Source organism: Dromiciops gliroides, chromosome 2, assembly GCF_019393635.1.
Source record: "Dromiciops gliroides isolate mDroGli1 chromosome 2, mDroGli1.pri, whole genome shotgun sequence".
Lineage (NCBI taxonomy): Eukaryota > Metazoa > Chordata > Mammalia > Microbiotheria > Microbiotheriidae > Dromiciops > Dromiciops gliroides.
The window spans coordinates 616,106,032-616,127,951 of NC_057862.1; the positions used below are offsets into that span (position 1 = coordinate 616,106,032).

The 21,920-nt window shown below is 36.9% G+C and overlaps 1 protein-coding gene across 6 annotated transcripts in view; it reads left to right on the top strand.

Moving 5' to 3' along the window:
- Positions 1–21,920, top strand: part of ATL2 (atlastin GTPase 2) — a 76,003-nt gene that overhangs the window by 34,595 nt on the left and 19,488 nt on the right. For all 6 annotated transcript variants that reach the window (XR_006354812.1, XM_043984219.1, XM_043984215.1 and 3 more), the window contains exons 2-4: positions 10,130–10,374; positions 19,643–19,777; positions 21,167–21,271. Coding sequence is in view for 5 of the 6 variants with exons in the window: in XM_043984215.1 (XP_043840150.1) it covers positions 10,130–10,374; positions 19,643–19,777; positions 21,167–21,271 (485 nt within the window). In the remaining variant the exon portion in view is untranslated. The remainder of the gene's footprint in view (positions 1–10,129; positions 10,375–19,642; positions 19,778–21,166; positions 21,272–21,920) is intronic.

A 21,920-nucleotide genomic window follows, 5' to 3' on the forward strand; every position in this document is an offset into this window, starting at 1 on the left:
AGATGCTATTTTTAGGCACAGTAGCAGATTCAAAAATGTCTAAGATAAGCTTTTGCACTCAAGGAGGTTGCATACTAATTTGTGAAATAAGATAAAATTCCCTGTTTGTGAAGCTTTTGTTGGTTTTCTGCCAAACCCTTCTTCCCTAACCAGAAGTGATCTTTCCTTCCTCTGAGAATTTTATATCTTATTATGTTCTTATTAAAAGAGGAAAGGGAGGAATAGCAATGGAAATTTTCTCTTCCCTATCCTTCCTTTTTGTTACTATACCTTATTCTAGACTGTCCCTAAAGCAAAGTAAGAAATACATAATATAGTGGAACTTGTGAACCATCTCTTACCCTCCCTTCCCTCTCTGTCTCCCTTTCCTTGAATGGCTTTTCAGGCTCTATGTAGGTCAGGGGCAGCCAATATTTAAGCCTGAAAACTCGTGTCAGCTGCTAAAGTAAATTTTATTTTTGGTAATGACATTTTTTTCCTTTGCTCACCTATTCTGTATTATCTAGATAAACTAGATGTTTTGTTAGCCACATATAGGAATTGTGCATATCAGCTTTTTGGAGACAGGTATTATTAGAAAACTAGTATGCACATATACATGCCGTGTATATATAGTATTTAAAATTTGATTGTGGCCTTATCTGTTCTAAATACCACACACATTTCATATTTTTAGAATCCTTTCGGTAAGTTTATATTCATTTCAAATCTGCTACAATTAATTTAAAAATGGCTAATTTGCCGTTTTAAAGAAGACCCAGCTATCTGGACATAACTTTTCATGTTGTGTCCAGACATTTGTGCTTAACTGATCCTACGCCACACACTTAACTAATAGAAATTGAGAAATATCATGATGCAGTAAAAGTTTTGCTCAGTTTGGAGACAAAGGACCTTACTTTGATCTTGACTTTTTCATTTAATACAAGTGCGATGATAGCCAAATAAGTCACTTAATCTTTCTGAGCCTCAGTTTCCTCTAAAATGAAGAAGTATTTGTATGCAGACTAGATGACCTATAAAGTCCCTTTCAGCATAAAATCTATTAACCTGTGATCTATACTAATATAACACTAAATAATAGAAATAAATAATAGAGACAGCTAGGTGGTGTAGTGGATAGAGCACTGGGTTTGGAATCGAGAAGATTTGGGTTCAAATATGGCTTCAGATACTTACTAGCTGTGGGACCCTGGGCAAATCACTTAACTCTGTTTGCCTTAGTATTCTCATTAGTAAAAATAGGATAATAATAGCACCTCAGCTATGAAATGAGATGATATTTGTAAAGCACTTAGTACAGTGCCTGGTACTAATGCTTATTCCCGTCCTTTCCCTTTGCTACATACAAAACTAGGGGCATCACCACTGATTGCTAGACTAGTGTAGATAGTGATAGAAACTCATATAAAGGAATAATTGAAGGCTAGAACAGTCTAGGAAGATTTCACAGAAAAATAAGGAAAGTCTAGAGCTGCCTTTTTATAGGTAGGATTTCCTTAAAGGGAAGGGGAAAAGTATAAAGAAATGTTTGAAGGAGGGGAAGGTCAGTACGTGGGAATGTATGTCTGTGGAGGTAGGTAAATAAGCCAACTTGAATACAGTCAGAGGGAAGTAATGTGAGAGAATGTTGAAAAGTTGGTTTGGGAAGAAGAAGGGCATGAGATGTAGTTGGTGGGAGCTCTTCAGTTTTTTATGACAGGGAAATGATAATTAGCATTGTGATTTACTGAAGTTCAGACATATGTAGGGGTGACTGGAGTCCAGGAATCTGCTTAGTGGACATTTGTAGAGGAGTCATCTATATAGCCTTTGTTTGAGGAATTCAAGGAGGGAAAAAACTGACTTTCTAAGATAATCTGTTTTACTTATAATTTTTCCAGTGATTTTGGAAGCTTTTCCTTACATAGATCCTAAATTGTAATCATTGCATACTATCTTATCAATGTTTTTTTTTAAATGTAGTATTCAGAACTGAACACTACTCCCTTTAAGATGTGATTAGAGCAGGATGTAGCTGGACTACCATCTGCCTTTCTGGATGCTCCACCCCTCAAAATGTAGCCCAGGATTGCATTAGCTTTTTTGGTTACAATGTTATAAAATTAATTCATTGAACTTGTATTTTATCCAAATTCTTAGACTTTTTCCAGATGAACTGCCATTTAGCCACAGTTCTCTTTTCTCATACTTGTAAAATCCAAATGTAGTACTTTACACTTATTCCTATTAGTCTCTTTCATCTTTTTAGATTGCAGTCAAGTGTTTCAGCCTCTTAGTATTTTTCCCTTTGAGTCATTGATCTGGTGTGTAGCTAATCCTAGACCACTTTATGTCAGCTACACATTTGATGAGTACATGAGGTCTATGCCAGATAATTAACAAAAACCGCACACACACCACAGAACCAAACACTGATCTTTGGATTATGCCGTTAGATATCAACCTATAAATGGCCACTGCTTTTGGCCTGCTCATTTAATTGGTTCCAATCCACCTATAGGCTTTCGCTGGCTTTCTTACAAAAATAATGTGGGACCTTACTATACGCTTTGCAGAAATCCAGGTAAATTGTATCTGTAAACTTTCCCTGGTCTTCTAGTCTAGTAACCCTGTCAAAGATTGCTTTCTTTTGATCTGTTCTTAATAAAGCCATGTTGGTTTTGCCATCGTTCTTTCATTTTCTAGACATTTACTTCTATAATCTAGGATTTTTCTAGCAATCAAGATTAAGCTCACTTGCCTGTACTTTGGTTGTTCCATTTTCTTCCTGTTTTTGAAAATCAGGACAGTGTTTTCCCTTCTCCAGTCTGCTTCACCTCTCCCATTCTTCATAGTCTTTCAGAGATCATTGACAGGAATGCACTAAATCACATCCATCAGTTCTTACTGTACTCTAGGGTGTAGTTCATCAGGGCCTGATGAATTAAACTCATTGAACTCAATAAAGGCAGCTATATGTTCTTATCTCCTTAGTTATCTTGAATTTTCCATTAGTTATTTTTGTTCTGTCCTTTGTCCAAAGGTCATTTTTCTTGGCAGAGAAAACAGAAGCTAAATAAGCATTGAGGAAGTAGCTCTGCTTTCCCCCCTGCCATGCATTATCATTGTCTGCAACCCTGAACAGTAGGCCTGCCTCTTGAGTCTACTCTTTTCTTTAATATGAATTTAGAAACAGCTTTATCTTATACTGAGCTTATCTCCCCCTCACCTACTTATTGTGCTCTTTGGCATCAATATGTAGAGAAATTGCTATGGTTTTGTATTTGTCCTCTGTTACTTGTCCTTGAGTTAATCCTCAATATATGCCTTTATGTCTTTAGAATTTCCCTCCCCCATACCTGACTTTCCTGTATAATTTTAACCCATGGGATATTTCCTTTCCCTGAACCTATGGAGAAATCTTTTGCTCAAGGTTCCTATGTACTTGTGAGGAAAAAAAGAGATAGGCTGCATAAAGAACCACGTGGTGACTTTTTCAGAAGAGTGTGGTGGCACTATCTTTTTTTTTTTTTTTTCCAGGCAATGAGGGTTAAGTGACTTGCCCAGGGTCACACAGCTAGTGTCAAGTATCTGAAGCTGGATTTGAACTCAGGTACTCCTGAATTCAGGGCCGGTGCTTTATCCACTGCGCCACCTAGCTGCCCCCTATGGCGGCACTATCTTGAAGAGTGATGGAATTCAGGATTGCTTTCATTGGATGACTCTTCATAATACAGATTGTTCCAAAAGACTTAGTGCTGTTTTACGTGATTGAAGCTTATTATTAAGATGATGATTATTGTTAATGTATAACCACTCTTTATGTTTAGTATTTATTATCTTATTTTTACAACCTATAGGCTGGGGAGGCTTCTTAAACACAAAGGCTTGTCTCTACAGAGACTTCTTTAAAATGCCAGGATTTTTTTTTTTTCCCTTTTGGGTGGGACAGTGAAGGTTAAGTGACTTGCCTAGCTGCCCCCGAAAAATGCCAGAACTTATAAATGAGTATTGTCTTTCATAGTAATCAATCACCTTGAGAATGTATATATTGATTCTCAAAACAGGTTTGAATGTTTTTGTTTAGAATTGTCTTTAGGTCTTTTTAAAAGCCCTTTTGAGAGAACCCATTTCACTACTTCACCTTCTCCTCCTTTACCATTACTCACTGATCATTAGTTTTATTCCATGAACTTATTATCTCTGACTTTCAGTTGTTTCCAAAGCATCATCTCCATTAAAAGAGCAAAATTTCTATCAACTACTGAGAGAATGCATTTCACTGAATACTTGAGTGCCTGTACAGGTACCATGCTTAGTGTTGGAGATGCAAAGGTGAAAAAATTATACTCCTTCCTTTCAGAAAGCTTTATTTTAATGGAAATTAGAACATGAACATAAGCACAATACAAAATACAATCTTAAAAAGGGAAAAAAGAAATCTAGACAAAGCTAGATAAGAAAATTTCTTTTACTTGGCTTTATTATAGAAGACTTCTTAGAAGAGGTGGTACCTGAACTGGGTCTTGAAGGGAAGAAGTCAACATTTTGATGTGTGATAAGTACAGAGTATGTTCCCATATGAGTGCATGCACATAGGCTATAACCACATCCCTGGAGAATACAGAAGGAAATTGGAGAGCAGTCAATCATTCAACTTGAATAAAGAAGAAATAATGTTAGTATGCATTTGAATCATTTTCCTTAGAGCTCAAAGGGATCTTAGAGGATAATATATGGTGATAGTCAAAAGATCCTTGGTTCTAGAGTCAGAGGAGATAGGTTCAAGTCCTGATTCTGCCGACTATTGGTATAAACGTTGCTAAATTACCTTACCTTCCTGAAATTTGGTTACCTTGTTTCTAATATGAGGGATTCAGACATCTTTTTAGATATGGGTTGAGCTATATGTGGCCATTGAGTTAGTTCCTTTTTTACTTGAACATTGTATTATTCTCTCAAAACCTAATTCTAGAACTATGATCCTAGGCTATAATAATATGATTTATAATTGACAAAACTTAGAACGAGAGGTTATATGGCTTGCCAAGGTAGATCACAGGCTACCAGAGTTGAAATTTTAGCCCAAATTTTCCAATTATAAATTCTATACTCTTTCTACTCTGTCATGCATCTTTGGAAAAGAGGGAAGTTTTGGATTCTGACCCAATCCATTCTTGGGATTTCTAGAGTAGGAGTATGGAAGGGACCACATTTTCATAATATCATCTATGGTAATTTTTTGAAGTATATCTTTTCAGAAAAGCTAAGGTCTCTCGAGTATCTACTCTAGCTTTCCTATAGTGTAAAGTTTGTAAAATATTCTCTCTCTCTCTCTCTCTCTCTCTCTCTCTCTCTCTCTCTCTCTCTCTCTAAGTACTTCTCTCTTTTGGGAGTTAGGTAATGCAAGTTTTATATTCACTTTATAGATGATAAAAATTATGTTTGAAGCAGAGAGTGGCTTCTCAACAATCATGTTAGGAAATTGCAGCGATTTGGAGCTGGTTCTCTTGATTATCAAGTTTATTGCTTTTTGTGCTGGAGAACCACACACCATTTGGATTTTACAATCTCACTACCTGATGTGCTATTTTTAACAAGCAGAAACATCACTCAGGAAAGTAAAGCTGGTCACAAGTGGCTGAACCTGACCAAATCAATAGAGATAAAATCTATGCTGTATTTGACAAATTTTAAAGCCACTCCGGGATTGGTTTTTTAAGACCTTTCCGAGGGGAAGATGCTAAAATATAAAGATCCAGTAGGTCTTGACTTTTATCTTAAATTGTTAAAGGTCTTCTATAGATGTGGAACTAAGTCAGGTAGTGACCATTCCTTTTCTTTCTCTCCCTTAAATACAGCTCCTTCCCCCGCTACCCCCCCCAATTCTGCTTCAGTCTAAACATGCAGTCAAATTTTCCTCTTTGTAATTTTTACCCATTGTTCCTTATCCCTTTCTTTCTGGACCAAGCAAAATAAATCTAATCCCTGGTCTTCAGATACACTTGAAGACCACTGTCATATTCTACAAACTAAACATCCCAACTCCTTAGACAATTCTCCTATAACTAATCATTGATATTAAACCCTTCATCTTTCTGGCTGCCCTCCTAGAGTAGTGATATCAAAAAAAGGGACTAAGGATCTACAGTGGGCAAGGGCATTCACTCTGGGGAAGGGCTAATAAAGGAGAAGGTGGAAAGACTGATTGTATTCTCTATCTACCCTTCCTGAGTAGTAGCCATTGGTGGGACTTGTGTCCTGCACAACAACCTGTTACTGTTCAGTACTTGTCAAATCCTGGCTCTTCAGGAAGGCATCATTTCCTTAAGGGAGGACAGAGTTCTTAAGGTCCTTATGTTGACAAATGTGATTGTCATATAAATTTTACTTCTGGATCAGTTCACTTCACTTATCATCAGTATCAGTTTTTTCCAGGTTTCAATGACACTGTTCTTTTCACCATCTCTTATAGCAAAAAAGGATTCCATTCCAATAGTATTTCATAATTTGCCATTTCTCCATTGATAGGCCCTTACTGAAATTCCAGTTCTTAGCCACTACAAAAAGAGCTGCTGGAAGCTTTTTTTGGATACTAATGTATCCTTTTTGATGGCTTTTTTTAAATCCTCATGCTTCCTGCTTCTTGACTTCCCTATAGCATGATATTACTGAACATCTTTTTGTCATGGCTACTTTCCTCTCTGGATTGCTGAAAATGTTGTATGCCACATGTAACAAACTTTCATATTTACACACTTAAACTTGGAGATGGAATTTTCTAACCAGTTAAAAAATATTCCAAATGGAGAATTTTGGAGGAAACCCATTTGTTAAAAATGTAAAAATGCAAAAAGCTTCTGATTAGATTGCAAGAACAATTGATGGATATCAGTGAAGATAGAAATGTATTAGCTAAATTCCAAAAGCAAATATGATTTACTAAGTTGTGGTCAGTGATATACTTCTTCCATTTTGATCTACTTATTTTTGTGAGGATACTTTTCCAGGCAAAACAGCCATTGAAATCAAGTACCTTCAAATCACTGTATCACACACTGTTAAACCATATATTTTTAAAAAGGCATATTTGGTTATATTTTTTTTTCTAAAAATATCAGTTTAGTAAGAGTAAAAGGTCTTTTGTGCTTTTAAATAAAATAAAGTATAATTCTAAAATAGTTTTCATCTTTTCACATCCTTTTAATATCTATTTTTTGTATTTTATAGTGTTCATAATACATTATAATGTATTTACATTTTATAAATATACCTTTATTGAGAGTTGCTCAAACTTTTCATGGCTGCATTCAAAAGGGCTATGTATTCAAAAAGGGTTAGGGGCAGCTAGGTGGTGCAGTGGATAAAGCACTGGCCCTGGATTCAGGAGGACCAGAGTTCAAATCCAGCCTCAGACACTTGACACTTATTAGCTGTGTGACCCAGGGCAAGTCACTTAGCTCTCATTGCCCCACCAAAAAAAAGGGGGGGGGGGTTAGAGCCACAGTGCTCCAGAGGGTCTCAAGCTTATCAATGCCTTCCCTCCTCTGTAGGATTATCATAGAGTGAATAGCAATAAAGAGATTTGAGGAAGCCAGAACTAGATTTGAAGGATGCTTAATTTTTTTAAAAAAAGCTTATTTTTATATCTTCTATCACTTTCTCTTCCCCAGGAATCTTTCCCTTTAATAGACTGAAAAACAGTAGATCTTGAAACCCAACCAAACGTCCAGCTGTGTCTATCCTACAGTTTGTATAATACTTGATTCCTTCTTGTTTCCCACCTCTGGAAAGACTAATTCTTTTACTTTTCGGGGGCTGAGTTTGTTCTTTTTGAGAAGTAGGTACAAAGCATGGCATACAGATCTTGATTTCTGCATGTAGAATATATTATGGGAATATTTTGCATATTCATATCTTTACACATATATGAAATTACTTTTGGTCTACCTTCTCATGATTTAGTTAAGTCATTGATTTTACCACTTTTGCCTCGGCAATTTTTATGGAGTAAGTTCCTCTTTAATCTGTATGTTGTATTCTGTCTCCTGGGTGTTTCTGGTATGCTGATTTAGAAACTCAGATAAAGTAAAAGGACTAATTCTATTAAGATTTGTTGTAAAAAAATAGTGTATGGCTTAACCTAAAAGTCAGGTTAAGTAATAGAACTCCAAGTTTAGTAAATATTGAGTATTTGATTTTGCTGAATCAGTAGTTACCGTTCTGATGAAATATGAATGTGTGGCTCAAGTAACAGCTCTATACCACTTATTTATTTCTGCATTCATTCATTCAGTCATTAATCCATGTATTTATTTATTTTGGGGTGCATGGGCAGGTTATTATTTTTGCCTATTCTTTAAAAGTAAGGAAACATTAGAAATGAAAAATGTCCCTAAAAATTAAGCTTTTATAAAATTAAATACGAAGCACATGATGCTAGAAACATCAGAACTAGCTCTGAGAAAGCACCTTTTGACAGGAATGCTAGTAGTGTCCCAATTTTACAAAGAAAATGCCTGGATTAATGTGTAATTGATTCTAGGTCAAATAGTATAGTTGATCTGCATTGTGCATTTATGTTCTTTCCTTCAGAAATAAATTAAAGAGACAGTCTTAGTCATTACTCTTACCTTTTCCATCCTTTTGCTCTCAGTTCTGTTTTATCTACTCTTCTATCCAATTCTGCAATCTTTATAATACTTTTTAAACAATCCATAACAATATCAACCTTTTTCAGGGTATTCTTATTTTTTCCAAATTCCTCATGCTGAAATTTAAAAGTTAATTTTTTTTTTTATGTTCAGTAGAGAGAGAAACATCTGGCAATTATATTCAGATAATGTTCCTTATGCTGCTTGTTTTCAGACTCTTTTTTCAGAGGAAGAGTTTTTGGGGAGGTGTGGGTTTTTTTCCTCTCCTTGGCTCAGGTTTAAGTTCAGTTCGTATTGCTAAATAATCACTTCCTTTAAAAAAATCTTTGTGATTTAAAAAATTTAGTTGAGAAATTCAGTCACGTCTCTTGTAGTACTTTGAAAGGCCAACTCCTTTTTTCAGTTGGATGTGATTTAAAATTATTATTATTATTATCATCCTAGGACTAATCTTAAGTTTCCTTCATCTTTGTTAACGGTTGGAACTGGCTTAGCATATTTATGCACCTTGGATTTATAAAAGATATAGTAGAAAAATAAAACACCAGGCCTCTTGTTTAATCACGTGGCCCTCTCGCTACATGTTTTCAGGGTACCTTTGTATCTTAACTGTGTACCTCTCTGCCTTAAGTAAGTCTTTCCTCTTTCCAGTCCATCCTCCATACAGCTGCCAAAGCACACGTCTGACCATGTCATTCTTGCTCAAGAAGCTTTAGGGTTTCTCTCTTGTCCCTAGAATAAAAATACACATTCCTCTAGCTTAGAAGTTCTTAACCTTTGTTATGGACCACCCTTTGGCAGTTTTATGAAGACTATGGATGGATCCTTTTGCAAAATATTTTTAAATTATTGAAGGAAATGCTAAATTTCATTTAGAGGTTAGTGAAAATAAGTAATTTTTTTTTCCCCATCCAGGTTCACAGATGCCCTGAAATCTCTCTATGGATCCCTCCCTTGGCCAGGGACCTTAGGATAAGAACCTTCCTTCTAGAATCTACAAAAGTCTTCTGACTGTAATTTGTCTTTTGGACGTATTTCAGATTTACTTTATATTACTCTCCCTTGTGCATTCTGTATTTCAGTCATATAATAGACTTTGTTAATGACATTTCATCTCTTGATCTCTGCCTGTCAGAATCATCCACCTTAGCTTGGAATCTCCACCTTTCCTTTAGTGATCACCGTGTCATTTCTTTTCTTGTTCTCTTTTGGCCATTCTGCTTTGTATTAACTTTGTACATATTTGCTCATTTGTGTGTGTTGTGTGCCTGCAGTGGAATATAAGCTCTTTGATGGCAGGGGTTCTACTTTTGTTCTTGTCACCCCAGTTCCTATCCTGATGCCTTCCATAGAACAGAGCAAGATGCTGTGTTACTTGAACCTCAAGTCTTGTTTCAAGGAATTCTAGCCTGCAGTTGTCTGTGCTTCAAAAGTGAGACTGGGTAATTTATTAATGAATGGGAAAAAGCATCATCTTTTCTGTTTTCTCTTAGGTGAAGATTATGAAGATGATGAGCTGGTAAACTCAGATGAGGCTATGAAGAAACCCTGTCCAGTACAGATTGTTCTTGCTCATGAAGATGATCACAACTTTGAGCTTGACGAAGAGGCACTGGAGCAAATTTTGTTACAAGAGCATATACGCGATCTTAATATCGTGGTGGTATCTGTGGCTGGAGCTTTCCGTAAAGGGAAATCATTTTTATTGGACTTCATGCTGAGATATATGTATAACAAGGTGAAAATGCCTGTTTCCCTTTTTTAAAAAACATTTCCCCCACTTTATAAAATACTACATAGAAATAATGATTTTTTGGTAGGCTTTAAGGTTATAAATAGTTTGTATTCTGCTTATTTCTTCCTTTCCTAAATTTTATCAGTTATTTTTTCTTAAGCATACAGCATCTGTATGCCCTGAAAATATAGGACACTATTGTTCACTGGAACTGGAAACTTTCAAATTAGGAGTGAGAGGCCTGAGTTTCCTTGTTTGTAAAATCAGAGAGTTTGAACTAGGTCAATGTTTCTGAACCTACAATTCGCAGAAAATTTTTTACTAGACTAGAAAGTTTAGGGGCAGCTAAGTGGCACAGTGGATAAAGCACTGGCCCTCGATTCAGGAGGACCTGAGTTCAAATTTGGCCTCAGACACTTGACACTAGCTGTGTGGCCCTGGGCAAGTCATTTAACCCTTATTGCCCTGCAAAAAAAAAGAAAGAAAGAAAAGAAAAGAAAATTTTTTTTTTTTTTTTGGTGAGGCAATTGGGGTTAAGTGACTTGCCCAGGGTCACACAGCTAGTAAATGTTAAGTGTCTAAGGCCGGATTTGAACTCAGGTCCTCCTGAATCCAGGGCCGGTGCTCTATCCACTGCGCCATCTAGCTGCCTCCAGAAAAATATTTTTTAAAAAATAAAAAGTTTATTGACAAAAGTTTTTACTTTTTCAATATGTTAAATTTAAATGACTCCCTTCTGTATAAGTCCTGTTCCTTCCAGACCACTACAGTTTTACAGTAGGTAGCACATGGTAGAAAAGTAATATGTAAATATTTTACTTGTCTATAGTATAGTTTTAGTTTGGGGAACACTGGACTGAATCTCCAAGATTTATTTCTCACCTCTAAAAGTTTATGATTCTAAATTTTGAGCTTAATTCAGTGTTTTATATTAAAGGCAAACTGGTAAGCAGCAGAAGTATTATGTTATAATTATTGCTGCGTTTGTATAGCTAAAGTAAATATTTCTGTAGTTAATGCTGGAGGCTGAGGGAACTAAGTAAATCTTAAATGTATTACAAATAGCGCTGCTATGAATACTTTTGTATATTGGTCTGTTTTTGCTGTCGTTAACCATCTTGGGGTATACATTGAACTCAGTGGTGGAATCACTCAGTCAGAGGATCTAATCGATTTCATAATATTTCTGGCCCAACTTCAAATAATTTTCCAGAAGAGTTGGACCAGATCTACCAGCAGTGATTTAGCTGGCCTTAAGTTAAGGTTATTGTGCCATGTGTGGCCATACATTTTATACAGATTCATAACATATGTTCTCCCCCCGGCCCCCCCCCCATCCTTCTGAATGATGGAGGATGTTTGTTGTAAAATGTGTTTTTCATATGAAGTATAGTCATCCAAAACCCGATACTACTTTGAAGAGTAGAAATCAGAATATATTATCTAATGTAACTGTAATAGTCATTGGTGGTCATTGTATTATACTGAGAAGATGCTCACTTTAAAAAACATAGCCCTACTGAAAATAGGCAACTAGGTGGCTCAGTGGATAGAGCAGTAGGCTAGGAATCCAGAAGACCTGAGTTCAAATATGGCCTAAGACAATTTACTAGCACCTGGACAGATTATTTAATTTCTGTTTCAGTTTCCTCGTCTGTTAAAAAAAAAAAAAAGGGATAATAAGCACCTTACCTTGCAGGGTTGTTGTGATGATCAAATGAGATCATATTTATAATGCACTAAGCACAGGACCTGGCATACAGTAGGAAGTCTTAATAAATATTTGCCTTAAGTAAGTTTAACAAATGCTTGTTTCTTTCCCCTTTCCTTTGAATAAAAAATGGGATGGACCTGTGCTTTCCATTGAAAAAATAGTCCTTATTATGAAGAGCTGCTTTTTCTTTAATGAAAAAATTAGGAATCTTTTTTGGACCTCTTCAAGAGGCAGCTGTTTAACTTGGAGAATAGTAAGATTGAAAATCAATTTCCTGATTTCTGCACAGTGCTTTTTTGTTCTTTTATCTGCTCTCTTCATTATTTTATTTGATAATTATGATTTAGAGTTCTTAATGCAAATCAGTAACTTTGTTTATTAATCTTTAATTAGAGGTTATGTTGAACCTATTTTATATGATTATATATGTATATTTATACATATACATCCATATATTTATATATAAATAAAATGTTTTAGATGGATGAAAGTTAATAAGTAATTGTAGATATTCATGGTAGAATTTGTTGGTCAAGAAAATATGATGCTGGGGGATGGCTAGGTGGTACAGTGCATAAAGCACCAGCCCTGGATTTAGGAGTACCTGAGTTCAAATCTGGCCTCAGACACTTGACACGTACTAACTGTGTGACCCTGGGCAAGTCACTTAACCCCCATTGCCCCGCAAAAAAAAAAAAAAGAGAGAGAAAAGAAAATATGATGCTAATTAGTGTTACAGTTTAGGAAATCTGAAAGGAATAAAATAATTTTGCCTTTTAACTCCTGTACTCAATTGAATTAGATTCCCTGACATTTAAGTATACATATTATATAAGGGTGTTAAAAATATCAAATGCAAAAACCCTTAGAAACCTATAGGTAAAGGTAAGTATTTTAATCATGATAATATCTAATGTTTATGTAGTTCTTTAAGGTTTTCAAAGCACTTGAGAAACATCTCATTTTATCCTAAAAAAAGCCCTGGGAGATAAGGGTTGTTATTATTCCCATTTTGCAAGTGAGGGAACTGAGTTTACCCAGGGCCACACAGCTAGTAAGTGTCTGAAACTGGATTTTATCTCAGGTCTTCCTAACCCCAGGTCCAGTGCTCTATCCACTGCGCTATTTAGTTGCTTCTTAAGTTTGTTTTTAAAATGTATTTAAGCAATAATAACATATGAAGGGATAGGGAAGTCTTTTGTCAAATAAAATTTGAATAGCTGTCTTTAAAAGTATCCTGAGAGTTATCAAAAAAACGTTTTGTTTCTTTGTTTTGTCAATAAAACACTCCTGTCCCCCTCTCCATAGATTCTTCCCTTATAACAAATAAATATGATTGAGTAAAAGCAGACCAACTTAGGAGCTATGTCTGATGACACTTGCCTCCTTATGCATGTCGGGATCCTGCATATTTCACTACCCACACCATTGACTCGAGGCTGGTCACTGCACTGATCCACATTTTATTGTTTTCCTTTACACTATTTTGGTCAAGTGTATTTACTTCAGTATACTTCTCTGTATCAGGTTTGTTCCGGGCTTGTCCAGTTACTCTGAATCCTTCTTGTACATCATTCTCTATGCTCTAGTAATCCATTACACTCACATAACCATTCCTCTGGTGATGGGGATCTACTCTGTCGGTGTTTTTTTCCAAACACAAAACTGCGGCCATGAACATTTTTTATATATGTGAGACTTCTCCCTAGACTTTGACTTCACTGGAGATATATGCCTGGCAAATGTGATCTCACAAGGTAAAAGGTGACTTTTCTAGATAGTTCCAAGTTGTTTTACAGAATTATTGGATTAGTGAACAGTATGTTAATGTGCCTGTCTTTGTCATCTCAAAATTGTTTTTATTTATACTTCTCTCCTTTATTGATACAAGAGACTACTTTCCCTACATGCCAAGAATAAAAATAACTAGTTACTGCCAGTAATAAATGGACTTCCATATGATGATAGCTTAGATTTTAGGATTTACATGTTATTTCATTTGATCCTCATGTCAACCTATGAATAGGTGTAATTATCATCCCTATTTAGGGGCAGCTAGGTGGCACAGTGGATAAAAGCACCAGCCCTGGAGTCAGGAGGACCTGAGTTCAAATGCGGCCTCAGACACTTGACACCTACTAGCTGTGTGACCCTGGGCAAGTCACAACCCCAATTGCTTTAAAAAAAAAAATATTATCCCTATTTTTACAGGTGAAGAAACTGAGTCCTGGCTGTTTAAGTGACTTACCAATGGACTCACCTGTGTGCTGTTAGAGGATTTAAACTTCAGTCCCTTCTCATTTCAAAAACAGTGCTTTGTGTATCATACCACACATAGAAATGCTTCTAAAATTGTTATTGTAAGTTAGAAGAATATTTTCAGTAGCAGCAAAAGAATTTTGTAAGTTTCTCACTAGGATAGCTAATATTGGCTACATCTAATGGCTCTGGCTGATACATTAATACAAAATAGTCCAGTCATGGGTGACCTGTGGCTTCTACAGTAATGTGGAAGTAGAAGGAAATGGACCAAAAGAGCTAATGATGATACAGTATTGGACTGTCTACAAATGTTAACACTTCTTTGAACTTAATGTGTAATCTTGTTCTACCAGCCTGTTGATATTCTCATGGTAAATGAAATTGGAAGGCACAGGTTACCAGTTAATAGTACCTAGCTATTGAAAACAATTGAATGCAATAAGTGTTTACATGCTTTTCTTGAAGTGTTGGAAAAAAGCAATAGGTAGGGTAGATTTTGTTGTACATCTAGAAGTTAGAAAAAATTCTGTGAACAGCCATTCATGTCATAAGAAGCAACACCACATTTGGACTCTACCCTTCTCAGTGTCTTATGTAAGTGCTGTGGGAGGAAGCCACAATGGCTTTTAAGAAGATGAAATCCAGGAGGATAGCTTCAAATATGTGCAAGGAAAAATGTGGTTATGACACACTTTTGCTGACATTTGAATTCAATTTCTCAAGAAATATGAAGGAAAAGATTACAGGTAAATCTTTTGAAGCCTCTACTCTTTCCCATCTCTCCTCCCCCCCAAAAAAAACAATTGGAAAGATATCAGTAATTACTGACAGCTGTGCTTTTTCTTTTTTTTCTGGAGACCTGGTAACATATCTATATTCCTTGAAAAGGAAATAAGAATTCTCAGAACAAGCTATGATCTTAAAAACTTTTCTCATACACAGTGCATATGTTCAAATTGACAAAATTCTCTTTGTACTCACCTGAGGTGTAAGCCAATGTTCTTAGTAGATTCAGGTGGAAGAATAAACCCTTGTCCAGTTTTAAGGATGATACTGTACTAATTTTTTTCCAGTGCCAGGTTGCCATCTGACCTTAGGGAGTTCTGCTTCGACTTCTTAGCTTAAAAAATTCTTTGACAATATCATGCCCTTTTAAATGATCAAAGTTGAAAAATCCAGTTCAGAATGTTTTCGGGGATGACTTTACTGACATGAGGATGAGTATTTCAGTGAAATACTTTGTTCTTAATTTAGCAGTATTACCTCGATTCCTTACTAGAACACTAATAACATCTAGCACTTATGTCGCACTTTTCAAGTTTGCAGTGTGCTTTCCACGTTCTTGCATTTGTTCCTCATAACAGCTCTCAAGTAAGGGCTATTAGCCCCATTTTACAGATGAGGAAACTGAAGCCATGGCTTGCTCAGTGTCACACGTCTAGGAGGTGTCTGAGGCAGGATTGGAATTCTTGCCCTCTAAGTCCAGTGCTCTTCCCATTGTGTCACCTAGTTCTTGATGGCTTAGAACAGTTCAGGATGTATAGGATTGATTAGATTACATCTGATTGCTGTCTAAGCTGTCAATACTTGGAGACTATTTCTTCAGTGGGTAATATCAGGGGGTGAGGGGGAGGGCTTCATCCCAAAGGGCCTCCCTGGTGTGGCACAAGGAGTCCTGTTCCCGATGTCTGTGGAACTTGGATACTTTATTTTTGGGTAGGAGGGCAGCAAAACCACTCCCTTTACAGGGTGACCAAGTAGCTACTTATCCACACAGGAGATTGTTCTTTCAAGGTTCATGTACAGTGTGCTGTTGCCATGGCAATTGAGTGGCGGTGTTACAACCATTAGAGGTCAGATTGAACTTGAACCCAGGTCTTCCTGATTCCCAGGCCGATTCTGTTAGGATTCCATCATGCCACATTGCTTCTGTCCATCCTTTAAAAATAGCCTTTCTATAAGATGCCCAAGTTTATAAAAAAAAATAACATAGCAATGTTTGGTTAACTCTAAGATAGGGTTGTTGCCTATTAGTCACAGAATATGCATTAGAGTATTTATGGGGAAGTGTGGTATAATGATATGGGCATCTTGTCTTAGGAAGGCCTGCTTCTGGCATATACTTGTGTGGCATTTCTGTAAGCAAATTACTTAATCTCCCAGTGCCCCCGGGTAGCTCTATAAGATTTAGGTTACATAACAGGTCGTCAGCTCCATTGGGAGTGGGCTCAGTCAAGAAAATCATAGGTCTGCTCCTCCACCCACCAAAATGATGCATGTCTTTGTATAGAGGCAGAACTTGAATCCCGGTCTTCTGAGGCCCACCCTATATCTACTATATTACAGGAGAGGTACACACGTGTAAAGTATGTGCAAAAAATAACATGTCACAGTGGATGATATGTAGAAGACTGTATATGGATAATATAACAGACGTATGTACGTATGTATGTGGTGTGTGTATATCTCTATGTTATATTATACACTGTGACTCTGGACAAATCACTTAACCAACTTTTCAGTGCCCCAGGCAACTCAAAGACTTGAAGTTGCAAAAGATTAGTTCATCTGTATTGGTAGAGGAGTTCTCTTGAAGAAAGAAATCACAAATGCTGAACCCCCTTTCCTCTTCAACTCTTCAATATCTAAGTTCCGGTTAACCTTAGCTGCTTCCTCAAGGCCTTCACTCCTTTCTCCCCTCCACTTCCCCTTTTCAGGTATAACAATAATGATTTAAGTGGAAGACAAGTCTGATAGGGAAGAAATCCTAGAATGTTGCCATAGGCTCAGTGATTTGGAGATGGGCTTGTGCTAGGGGCTCCTGCCATGAAAATGGATAGCTTTTCTCTACCTTGCTTTTAAGTTGAAATGGTGAGTTTAAAGCTGGGGTTATTATATGGTGGAAGTGCTACAGGGCTGATTCTATGTGAAATGTAGAATTCCAAATTAAATGGAGCTAATCTATGAGGGATCCTGAGCAAAACTCTAAAATTCTTATGATTTAGGATCTAATGTCTTTTGTAAAATATCAGCTAATTTGCAGAAGCAAATATGTGAACACTATTATTATTTTGAATTAAATGAAGGTGAGAGGACTGGAATAAATGTGGTTTTATGTCCTCTTAGGAAATTCTTTATCATTTATTTCTGAATTCTTTTTCCTTTTTTGTGGGGGCAATGAGGGTTAATTGACTTGCCCAAGGTTACACAGCTAGTAAGTGTCAAGTGCCTGAGGTCAGAGTCGAACTCAGGTCCTCCTAAATCCGGGGCTAATGCTTTATCCACTGCGCCACCTAGCTGCCCCCTATCTCTGCATTTCAGTGCATATATAAACTTCTGTTATAAAAACTTAAATGCTTATGAATGTCTTGGGTAATGGTTAATTGAAATGATATTGATTCTTCATCATCTAGGGGACTATCTGCTTTTTTTCTCTGATTAGGAGGAAATGTTAACTATATTTGTGGCAAGAGACTAGAAGGGAAGGAAACATCCATGAGCAATTTCAGCTTAAAAGACACCTCTAATATAGCTATCATTTAGCAAGGCCTCACTCAGTTGGGTGTTTTTAAATAGGCTGGAATGAATACAATACCATATTGTAAAAGTTATTTGCTGTTATTATCAGCATAAACTGGGATGCCTTTAATTGTATTGTGGCATTAGAGATAAAATACTAGACAGGCTACCAGCTCCTTTCCAGTTAGGTCTTCAGACTATCCAAACTATTACCCACACTCAAGAAACATTAAAATACATTCAAGTCTTTGGATTTATATTCATTTGAACTTTGTGTCTCTGTTCATTACATTTTTTCATATCAGAACTCTTTTTAAAAGTTCTGTTGATACACAGAGCTGAAAACCTCTTAGTCTGAATTCATTTCTCTTCTTATTTGTATTCGTTTTTAAGAGTCTGGTCCTTGCCATTAAGTTTTTATTGTGTCTCAAAACAACAAGGATGAGTTTCTTCCTTCTCATCCCCCTGCCCTTTAAAAGAAAGAATACTTAATATTTATGATACCCTATTAATCAAGAATATGACCTTATGCATTGGACATTTTGTACTAAATGGGTATGTCATAGACTCATAGATTCAGACCTCAGAGGCCATCTATAGTGTGACTCCCCTCATTTTACAGATGAAGAACTGAGGATGAGAGGTGAAGTGCCTTGCCAAGGTCACACAGATAGCACATGTCCGGTGGTTGCATCGGAGCCCAGTTCCTCTGACTGTAAAGCCAGTGTGCTTTTCACTGCATCTCTCCGTCTGTATGTTTGGTCTTTAAAATTCTTACTCTCATTTTGGTCTTTATTCAACAAATAACTTTTGACGTTGTGTCTAGAAGCCAGTGAATTAGGCAGACAGAAGATGACTACAGTAAAGCCATCCATGTCCTCAGTGACTTTAAAGTCCAGTAGGAGAGATAGCATTAGAGTGCTTGGGGAGGTCAGAGGAAGTGAAATGTCCAGATAACTGATGCTCATCCATTGAAATAACGATTGAAAATCATTATGTAAATCCTTTAAAAATATTTTACAGGTTCTTTTTCTTAAGGAGGATACTGAAGAGAATTGAGTCTCCTTGGTCATTCATCTATTGCCATATACACAGCAGAACATGAGAGGATTCAGTATGAAACAATAAATTTCAATTTCAAGAAAACCTATATAATAAATACTACATATTGTTTCCAAAGCTAGTTTAACGTCTCAGACTGCTGAATTGGCTACCTTTACATCTTTTTTCATTAGGATTTCTTTCTAACATGAGAATAAATAAACTTTGGATGAGTACCTGAAGGGCTTTCTACGACATCTCTGTTATGCCTCAGTGCATGAAGTTGGACATCTAAGGGCCAAGAGGAGGGAGAATAACATCAGCGGGTTGGGGTTTTGCCCCCCATTTTTTATTTCATTTTAGCTGAGAATCTGGATAAATGAAGCATTACTTCTACATTCTTGTTTGATTTCCAGCACTTTGAATAGCTTAGCAATTGCTTTGTTAAATGGACCCTATTTTTTTTTTTTTTTTAGTGAGGCAATTGGGGTTAAGTGACTTGCCCAGGGTCACACAGCTAGTAAGTATTAAGTGTCTGAGGCTGGATTTGAACTCAGGTATTCCTGACTCCAGGGCCGGTGCTCTATCCACTGCGCCATCTAGCTGCCCCTAAATGGACCCTATTTTAAAGAAAATTAAGCCTGGGTGTGGCTATTCTAGAATAGGGTTTTCCTGAAAAACAGTGATGTTTGGAATGCTTTGTTTCAATATATGAACTTTTGCTTGACTTCACAGAATTCGTCTAGCTGGATTGGTGGAAACAATGAACCATTGACTGGCTTTACGTGGAGAGGTGGATGTGAGAGAGAAACAACAGGCATTCAGGTCTGGAATGAAGTGTTTGTGATTGATAGGCCAGATGGAACAAAGGTAATTTTTTACAACAAATCTTCCCTTTTGCTTTTCTCTCTTTCTAACCCCTGCTCCCCCCCACCCAATGCCCCAATCTCTTCCCCAAGTTTTCTCAAAATTCATCTTTTAGTTGAATTTTCTTTGTGATATCTAATCTATTTTAATATCTCTATTACCTTGTCTGAAGTGTAAAATTCAAGTATGTGAGGTTGAGTAGTCTATACCATCTCTCTGTCCTTGGTAATCTGCTTTTTCAAACAAGATTATAACTGGAGAGCATTTTATCCCATAACAAGAGGTGTTTTCTTATTCCTTCTTTTTGCCCTTTCTTTTTCTTACCTCTAATTATGTTATCCCCTGAAGATCACCTACCAAACCTTTATAATAAGGATAAAGGAGAACTTCGGGGCAGTCAGGAGGGAAAGGGGTCCTGTAGAGTCCTGCAGCAGTTACAGGCTGTGGAAGAGAGAGGGGAAAGTTGGGGCCACCCCATGCTAGGCAAGGAAAGCCTTCCTTCCTTCCTTCCTTCCTTCCTTCCTTCCTTCCTTCCTTCCTTCCTTCCTTCCTTCCTTCCTTCCTTCCTTCCTTCCTTCCTTCCTTCCTTCCTCCCTTCCTTCCTTCCTTCCTTCCTCCCTTCCTTCCTTCCTCCCTTCCTCCCTTCCTCCCTTCCTCCCTTCCTCCCTTCCTCCCTTCCTCCCTTCCTCCCTTCCTCCCTTCCTCCCTCCCTTCCTCCCTTCCTCCCTTCCTCCCTCCCTTCCTCCCTTCCTCCCTTCCTTCCTCCCTCCCTCCCTCCCTTTCTCCCTTCCTCTCCTCTCCCTTTCTCCTCCTTTCCTCCTCTCCTTTCCTCTCTTTCCTTTCTTTCTTCCTTTCTTTCCTTCCTTTTCCTTTCTTTCTTTCCTTTCTTTCTTTTCTTCTTTTCTTTCTTTTCTCACTAGTGAAATGTGCAGAGAACCCTGCCACCACTGGGAAGAAGTGTTCTCTGGCATGCCTCTCCTCTTCCCTAGTAATCTGGGTCGATACTGTTATTTCCCTTTGCCAGAGACTAAAGGGAGAAGTAGCAGAATTATTGCCTGAGGCATACTTTCAGGGATGGCCACACTGAATACTGGATATTCTGAGTTATGACAGGTAACCCCAAAATTTCTCAGTGCCCACAAGAGCCTGTTAACTGTTATGCAGTAGTTTCAGAACCATGGCTTCTTGTCTCAGGCTCATTGTTGCTTTGTAATTACTTTATTTAAGTACAAAAAGGTACTGACAAAAAAAAAGTTAACAAAGGTATCTAAAGAAGGGCCCTAAACGTAACTGGCACATAGCCTGTTATATTAATTGTGAGCTTTGTAGAGTCCATTGTTAATAGCCAGTGCATTTGCTTAGCATGCTAATTTTTTTTTTTTTAATTCCTAGGTTGCTGTACTGCTAATGGACACCCAGGGTGCCTTTGATAGCCAATCAACTATCAAAGACTGTGCAACTGTATTTGCTTTGAGCACTATGACAAGTTCTGTTCAGGTGAGATATGGAAGTTATATAGGATACTCAAACTGGACAACCCTAACACATTTTAATTATTTTCTACATGCATTTTCCCTTAAAAACTGAAAGATTAGAGAAATCTTAAGGCTTACATCTCTCCCTCTGTCTCTGTTTTTCTTGCATTTCTGTTTTCTATTGCTTTACAGTAATACCACGCTTTAATTACTCTAAGAAGCAGTAAGCCATTCATCCTAAATTCTCAGCCTTTTCCCATAGTATTTGTTTTTATAAGAGGAGAAAAAAAGGTGGTATTAAGTGCTAATCTTAATCTAACCCAACTGTAAACTTGCCTGAATTATAAGGTGTACAGTGCATTTTGGTTTTTTGTGTATGTGTTGGGCTTATCGGGGATAAAAAACTTTAGCATTGGGAAACCTTTTCGTTGTTTTTGGTAAAGCTAGGGTCTTGGTCATTATCTGAGTTAATGGTAAAGTAAAAGTACAGATAAGTAAAAACCTAGGTAATTCCAAATTTTGCTTAGGTTTTTGTTTTTGCTTTCCTTATTTATTTTTTACTCTATAATTTAAATCCCTGATTCATTTATTAGGAAAGGACATGCTAACTCTTGTTATTACCGTTTTTATCGATAATAAACACATTTGTCATTCTGTATCACAAGTTCTTA